The sequence below is a fragment of the Nelumbo lutea genome, chromosome 1 (assembly GCF_056320005.1).
Source record: "Nelumbo lutea isolate HS-2025 chromosome 1, American lotus-T2T, whole genome shotgun sequence".
In the NCBI taxonomy this organism is placed as follows: Eukaryota; Viridiplantae; Streptophyta; class Magnoliopsida; order Proteales; family Nelumbonaceae; genus Nelumbo; species Nelumbo lutea.
The window spans coordinates 98367079-98375886 of record NC_142684.1 but is presented as its reverse complement, the minus strand read 5'-3'; the positions used below and the strand labels follow the sequence as shown (position 1 = coordinate 98375886).

At 37.6% G+C, this 8808-nt stretch overlaps 1 protein-coding gene across 1 annotated transcript; it reads left to right on the top strand.

The window, feature by feature from the left end:
- The first annotated feature begins 1946 nt into the window (after positions 1–1946).
- LOC148876341 (putative cysteine protease RD19B) lies at positions 1947–5250 on the top strand. The gene is made up of 4 exons (XM_088966643.1): positions 1947–2479; positions 2653–2772; positions 4383–4629; positions 4775–5250. The coding sequence occupies exons 1-4, from the start codon at positions 2015–2017 to the stop codon at positions 5050–5052; spliced, it is 1110 nt and encodes a 369-aa protein (XP_088822769.1). The 5' UTR covers positions 1947–2014; the 3' UTR covers positions 5053–5250.
- Positions 5251–8808: the final 3558 nt, after the last annotated feature.

Here is an 8808-nt window from a genome sequence, read left to right as displayed (position 1 = left end):
GATTAAAAAAATAGACAAAAACATAATTTATTGCAAAAAAGATAGAAAGTTTGTAGAAAATTATTGACATATTTGTAATATTATAGTCTTCTTGTTAAAAAACTAAATGTGAAAATTAAAAATTATTTCATTGACGACAGAAATGAAAAACAAAAAATTATGAACAAAGGATAATGTCTAATATGTGACCCCACTAACTAAGTGGTTTGGTTGATTAAATCACCATGTTGTTGATCGAGTCGATGTTTTTTTATAACAAATAGTTTAGTGATAAATAAACCCAAAATCTTAGTTGTGTGACAAATTAGTCCAACTAGACATCATTTTGACTATGGGATAAAAAACACTAATAAAAAAATGATGCTCTAAAAATTGATCTACTACCATGGTTTTTGAACCGCCATTGACCCGGACGGTTGAAATATTCAGCCTGGGAACCATCTAGGCAACCGGTTTCATTTTACCCCAAACCCGGTCCTTAGCCAAAAACCGTTGAATCAGTCAATGACCTATTGACCTAGGCGGTCGAACCGTCGACCCGTTCAATGGTTTTTTGCCATTTTTTATTTTAATTATTTTTTAATTTTTTGTCAGAATGGGTCATTTGTTTGGACCGGACAGTCGAATTGTCAACCCGAAAAGGCGAAAACCGGTGGCCAGAACAGTTCCGATTTTGGATCATTTTTTAAAACATTATCTACCACATTTCCCTCTCAATGAAATAAGTTAACTTGTTATTCATAAATTAAATAATAAAATAAAATGTAAATAATATTATAAAATTTATAAAAAAATTGAGTATGCCATTAATATTTTAAGTTTCTCATATTAATCAAAATATATGTGAAAAAATGAGAATTACTATTATTAATTATGGAAATGGTTAAAATAAAAAGAAATAATGTCTTATCTATGCGCAAGTAGGTCAACGGTACAATTAATTAGATCATTTAATTATTGATTAAGTTGTTTTTTATTTTTTATTTTTTGCAACAAAGTAGTTTTAGTTGAAACATACACAAAAAATTGTGCAAGTAGTAAGTCAATATATCAAACTATCTAGTTCAATTGCAAATTTGATGACATTGATATAAATTACAAGCAAGAAAAATTAAAGGTTAAAAGACAATAAATCCATGAGTAAACCATTTCAATTACTTATCTTTATTATATGGATTTTTACAAAAACACTGGAATTATTATTATTATTATTATTATTTAATTTTTGCACATATATTATCATCATTTAAAATTGGTAAATGCAAATCACATGCCGCATGCAAATTTGCTAATAAAACAAGGTAGATAGGAGACTGATGCTAGGGATACAGTCTTGCAGTACAGGTTACGGGTTCCAGGTGTATGCCACATTCCCTATGGATGGTAGGTGAGAGTTAAAATGGTAGATAGGAGACTGATGCTAGGGATACAGTCTTGCGGTACAGGTTACGGGTTCCAGGTGTATGCCACATTCCCTATGGATGGCAGGTGAGAGTTAGAATGGTAGATAGGAGACTGATGCTAGGGATACAGTCTTGCGGTACAGGTTACGGGTTCCAGGTGTATGCCACATTCCCTATGGATGGTAGCTCGAAGCCCGTGTGACTAGCCCATGTTCCAGCTTCCAACCTTCTAGTCCAAGGATTACCAAAAATAACTTCCAGTCCAACCATTCCGGAAAATACTGTACACTCAGAGTTCCGATTAGCTCCCTACCTATCGCGCCCAACATACATTCCAACCGTTCGTTGGGAACATCTCTCCCATGATAAGTGCATCAATGCTGTTGCAGCGTTTCCAAGCTCCCTAAACCAACAGGGAACAGGACACCGCCTTACTTGCAAGAAAAACAAAGGAATAAAACGCATCCACGTTTCTATCTATTATTGGCTAAGCCTCGCGTATACACATTTCTTCTAAGCAATATATCTCGGAGAGCCCGACGACTGGTGGAGGCCAGAGTGGAGAGAAAAGTCCTTTTGCAGCCCCACCTGACCACCTCTTCCTCCTATCAATGGATCGTCGCTTCCTCTCCGTTCTCCTTCTCCTCCTCTCCTCTCTGATTCTTGCTTCAGCAACTGATTCTACTGTTTCTTCCAATGAACCGGAAGATCTCTTAATCCGCCAGGTCGTCGCTCATGACGACGATCTTCTCATGAACGCCGAGCACCATTTTACCAACTTCAAGAGTAAGTTTGGGAAGAGTTACGCTACTCGCGAGGAGCACGCTTACCGTTTGGGTGTCTTCAAGGCTAACTTACGCCGTGCAAGGCGTCACCAGAAACTTGATCCCTCTGCCGTTCACGGTATCACTCAGTTCTCCGATTTGACGCCGGCGGAGTTCCGCCGGACTTACCTCGGCTTGAAGCGTCTTAGGATCCCTGCCGATGCTCACAAGGCTCCGATACTCCCCACCAACGATCTTCCAACAGATTTTGACTGGAGAGATCATGGCGCCGTCACTGCGGTTAAGAACCAGGTACAGTTACTGCTATGTTCTTCCGTTAGTTTTATCGATGCCCTTGATCATCGATCGTGATAGTTTTATCGCTGGTTTGGAGTGAAGTTGTTTGGTAAAAATCTGATTTTGATGATACCAATAAAAAAATCCGACCTTGACATTGTTGTTGTTGTTGTTATTTTGAAAATTAGGGTTCTTGCGGATCCTGTTGGTCATTCAGCACTACTGGAGCCTTGGAAGGAGCTAATTTCCTGGCTACTGGAAAGCTAGTTAGCCTTAGCGAGCAACAACTCGTGGATTGTGATCACGAGGTTTGTATATCCCTTATTTTCTTGAATTTGGTTGGAGTATTTTCTTGTCGGCACGTCTGTTTTGTCGAATGTGGTGGATAGGATGATTATTTAGTTTGTTCCTTTCTTTTTTATCAACATCTGAATTCAGATAGTCTTCCTAAGAGCTTTTTGATTTAGATTGTATGTAGCGATAAGTTTTGCTAAGCATACGACGTATTAGAAGTATGTGTCATCCTCAACTAACATTTCATTCGAATAGTCCATGGTTTATAGTTGGATCATGTTCTGCATATTAACTGTATGATGATTTAGGTTGCTGATATTTTCCAGTAACCTATCAACAGATTTTTAGCATGTTTTCACAGCAATCGGATTATTTCATTTTCTTTATATCCAATGAATATCTACATCTAATAAGTTGCCAGAAATTTATTTCTATACTATCACTGCACGTCCCAATTTGCTTGATTTTTCCTTGTAATTCGGACGACAATGTTTGGCACACAAGGAATTATTCTTTCTGGCCTTGTGTTAAGTGATCCAGGTTATATACTGCATCTTGTACCTCCTCCATATACATCCCTCCTCGTTTTTAACTTCTTATTAATATAACCAGATTCCTTCTGAAAAACAAAAATAAAATAATTAATAGTGGAAATTAGAATTTAGCAGATATGCAAAGGTATTCCAAGGACCATGAATTTTTCCATACCATTTCCCTTTAAGACGAGCTTTACCAAATTTTGTCCGATTTCACTCTGCTGGAAGTGGTTGATATTTTAGTTCAACGATTTTGAGTTTTATAATGGCAGGAACTATCGCATCAAACTCCATCCTAATACCTTTTGGACCATAAATAGACTAGAGATGTTAAAGTTTAATGCCACTTAAGCTGCTATTTGTTGATACAAGCATTACTTGAAGCTGGTCTTCTGCTCTAGTTTACTGAGAAAGATCGTAATTTGAGATCTAATTTAATGGGGATTTTGACATGAGTTGTTGTTGGAGCAGAAATTATGAATTCATGACTTACCCAAAACCTTTGATGCCTCTGAGGTTTACGCCTCATGCATCTGAAGGTCTTAGCACTTTCAACAACTCACACCTCACTTTTAGGCTTTGGCAGTAGACCACAAGTTATAGGAGTTAAGGCTTCATTTAGTTGAATTGAGTTAATGCCAAACCTGGGTTATCTCTTTCTTTTGCCTTCTAGACTTGGTTCAAAAGAAGAAACATATAGGTGCACTTTATGGTATTACCTGTAACTCCTTTGTTAAAGATCACTTCTAAGTAACCTATGATGTTTTAACAGATTGTTGTTGAGAAATCGAAGCTGTGTTGCCAAGATTTCCTGTTAGGTGTGAAATGTGGATGAGAACCTCAACTGGTTTCTCTTGTATTGTTTTTTAACACCAGTTTGTGACATTCTTTTTATCTTGAACTTTTATAATGATATTGTCTCACCTTTTTTTGCTTCATGGCTACACAACAGGGGTAGCCCATCCCCCATCCCCTTAACCCCCCAAACCCTAGTGGCAGTGGGATTTGATCCCAGATGTCCACTACGAGTCAGATGTTGTCTCACCTTATGACTTCGTAATTGTTGATTTGGGACCTTTTTCTTTCAGTGTGATCCAGATGAACCAGGCTCATGTGACTCAGGATGCAATGGTGGGCTAATGACTAGTGCCTTCGAATACACTTTGAAAACTGGTGGACTTATGCAGGAGGAAGATTACCCTTATACTGGAACTGACCATGGTACCTGTAAATTTGACAAGTCCAAGATTGTTGCATCAGTTGCTAACTTCAGCGTTGTCTCTCTTGATGAAGATCAAATTGCTGCAAATTTAGTGAAAAATGGTCCTCTTGCAGGTTGGTTCTAATTGAAGATGCATCACTTGGGCATGACTGCACATATAAACATTGGATTCTGGATTTTTGATAATGCCAATGCAATGATAATGGTTATAGATGGCTGACTATAGATCATACTAACTTTTGCTTTTCATGGTTGCAGTGGGTATCAATGCAGTTTTCATGCAGACATACATAGGTGGAGTTTCATGCCCATACATTTGCTCAAGGCGATTGAATCATGGAGTACTTCTGGTGGGATATGGTTCTGAAGGTTATTCTCCCATCCGCATGAAGGACAAGCCATATTGGATCATAAAGAATTCCTGGGGGGAAAGCTGGGGAGAGAATGGGTACTACAAGATATGCAGGGGCCGTGATGTTTGTGGGGTGGATTCCATGGTCTCAACTGTGGCGGCCATTCACACCACCCCTAAGTAGATTATGGAGTTACTAAGATTCATCACACTGGCTCCGGTGTACATAAGTGTGATATGTATATTGCGACTATCTTGTACTTGGTCTCATGAATCCTTAGAACCTCGTTGATCATGAATTATGAATCCTGATTACATTCTTAAGCAGGAATTTATGTTTTTAGACGGCCTCAGATGCAATGCATGATATCATCTACTATCCCATGTTGATGTGAATGTTTTGGTACTTACATGAAATAAGACTGTCCGTGGAGGCACCTAAGAGAACTGAAATTTAGCTATTATATGATATGCTAAGAAGCTTCTCTGAATCGAATTGCTTTTTTACTTCCCTTCTTTTTACTCCTTTGAAGTAGCTGACGATTCTCCTTTGCATGCCCCAAAAAGACATTTAACGGATTTGAGGGAAGTCTCGTAGCCTTGGCAAATGTTTTTGCCCACAAATCCGATGTTAAAACACATTCAGAGTGTTTAAGAAATTAGGACTGGGAGTCTGGGACAGAAGTTCCAGGACTGACCTCTGAACAATCCTTGTTGATTAGTGGTTGAATATAAATAGAAGACCAGATATCGTGAACATTTAACAGGTTAGTGGGTTATCGCTTTTCTCTAGGCTGAGGCCAAGATTTTGCAATATAATGCTAGCTGATCTTATTATTGCCAGAGAATTCAACTCAACTCAGCTAAGGCTGCATTTGGCATTCGTTATTTTAAGGACTTATCTCATTTTTGTAGTTTTAACAGCAAAATGGAGACAAGTCCTTGAAATAAAGAATGTCAAATGCAGCCTAAGCCTTGTCCCAACATGGGTCGACAATTCGAATAGTAACCTTTGAACAAAAACATTTTGCTGTCCTGGGCTCCCAGCCCCATACCTAGTCACATGGTAAAAGCTGTGGCTGTTGGGAGCCAACAGACTTTCTTGTTGACAGAGTTTCTAGGTTGGGCACATACCATGAGAGTGTGCAAATTAGTAATTGCATTCTGATTTATTTTGAATAAAAATGAAAGCATACCTGTAAATTGGTGAACTGCCGTGAACATGCCCAATTCAGAAACTCTCTTAACAAGAAAGGCTGTTGTTCCCCAACAGCCAAAGTTAACCCAGTCACATGGTTGCCATGTTGAAATCATTTTGACTTACAGAATCGTTGGCGGGGCTGCACTCGGCAGCATCAAGTAGTTCCCTGCAACACAGAGGATAAAGAAAATCGTCAATACCGGTTAAGCAAATATAAAACTTGTGGAGTATTAGGAAACTGGCCAAGTACTATTGCTTCTGACTCTTATTGCAACCACCGTAGCAACAAATTCCAATTCTCTTTTGGCAAATTCATTAGGACTAGTGTTTGAGATCAATTATTTGGAGGCCCATACAACAATTTTTGTTGAATTAAAAGTACTCTCTCCTATTGTTAAACCATAATGGTTCAAAATATCAGTATTCCACCCCTGGAAAATGAGGACATCGATGATTAGTGGAGAAGAATTAAAAGAAAAAAATAAACAAATAATTACTCACTACCTGGAAAAAATCAGTACAATTTTGTGGTATATATGAAAAAATAGAAATATAGAATTTTTGAAAATAAATTCTACCCCTAAATAGTAAAGAAGATAATTAGAAGTTTGCCTAAAAAATATCTACAAGTGTACCACCAAAAAGAAGATTCCTGCGATAAACATGAGGATCTTCAATACACAAGATGAAAATCCCCACAAAAGGGGCTATTAAGATAAACTTTGATGCATGGAGAAAATATGATTTTCTTTTTTTGGGTAATAGGAGAAAAGATGATGAAAGGTGTGCATTTGGAGTAATTGCAATAAATACCTTGGGAGGGCTTTAACAAGGCAGAGAGGCCTTGGCAGCTTTGGAAGCTCACTTGGTTGCGGGGCAGTTCCAAAAACCAACCCAAAATCGCAACCATTCTGGCCATGTCAATGGTTCGATTAACCGGTTTAAATGAATTATCTTTTTTAATTTAAAAAATTAAAAATAATTAAAAATAAAAAAATGACCAAAACCGTTAAATTGATTGAATGGGTCAACAATTCAATTGTCTAAATCAATAAATCACTGATCAAATCAACGGTTTTTAATTAAAAACCAGGTTAAGGATGAAACGAAACTGATTGCCTAAATGATTTTTGGACCAAACGGTTCGACCGTCTAAATCAATGCCAGTTCATCGCCGAAAGAGATTCAAAGCTAGTTATGATAATTCAAGGTATCCTAGATCCCCCTTGGAACGTTGCACCCATTGTGTCAAAGAATGCTATCAAAACATGCAACAATTTCGAATTGATTAATACCTACAACTTTGGTCTCCTTGTTTCATATGTAATTCTTGAAGCTTACATTTGTTTTAGTGATGCGTGGGGTCAAGCTACCCCCAGGTGGTTTATAATCTTTTTCCTACCTATCAAATAAAGCTCAACAAACTGAAAGAAGAAAGATAGGATTCCAATGGAAATAAAAGATCACTAGGTCATCTGAGTTCACACTAATGTTGAATTGCGTACCCATTACGAGATCATAACGTAAGGATAGTTCAATGTACGAACCACTGAATTGATCTAACATGTTATCACATTGTGCAATTTGCAACAACACGAATGTTGACCGGAACATTGTCAACATACTAAGCAAGTTACATAGATCAAAGTTAATAAGATTGTTCGGTGAAGATCAAGGTAAATTGAGTTGACAATACTTATCTAAACCAAATTACTTATGCCGCTTCAGAGATAATTAAATATGTGAAACACAGAATTTATAGAACGCAAGGGTTTTGTAGCAGCGAAATACTGGGGAAAGTGAAAAGAAAGGAAGAATAATTACATCTTTGAAGTAAGAAATGATTAGATGGTCTTATTCTATAGGGATGATGAGCTGCACCAGTTGCATTTGCTCCAAGCGGAATATCTCCTTGGATGGACAGACAACACACGCCCTCCCCCATTCTGCTTCCAAGTTCCTACCCCTTTCCCACTTCTTCACACGTGATACTTCTCTTTTCTAAAACTAACAAACTAGATTTCTTCTTTGCTTTGGCCCCACACCATTTCCTGGTCCTCATTAATTTTAGAGGATCAGGGTTGTTTGGTTCGTAGGAATAGGGGTTTAGAATCAGAATGGTTTCAACCATTCGTTTGGGTAGAATCAGAATTCAATTCCTATTCCTACTGGAATGACATTATTTCATTTGAGGGAATGGCCATTTCTTCCTCTTCTCTTGGGAATGAGAATCTATTCCAGCCAATTCTAATTGTAATTTTGATTATAATCTGAACCAAATAAGTGAGAGAGTAGGCCATTCTGATTTCGAAAGATTATGATTCTAATTCCAACTACAAAGCAAACTGGCACTAAATCCAAACAAAAAAAAAACACCAAAACTACAAAACCAAAGCAACCAACCACACAAAAAACATGGATCTACTGCAACTACAAATGTGTGAACAAGGCTACGTAACTAATCACATATATATGGAACATTGTTATGTTACATAACCTAATTCATGAGTCCAAAATTTTTACCTACAAAAATCCATCACAACACACCAACATGATCTGCATGTTCATATTGTCGGATCCACCATAAAATTGGGATCCATCATGCATGTGATGTGTGGACATTGATCTTGTTAAGATGTGTAGGAAGGGGCTTTTGTCGGTAAAAGACCCTGCTTTCTAAATCCCTGATTCACACATCACATGCCAATGTTCATAGTTGATGCTGATTTCTTTTGGTGC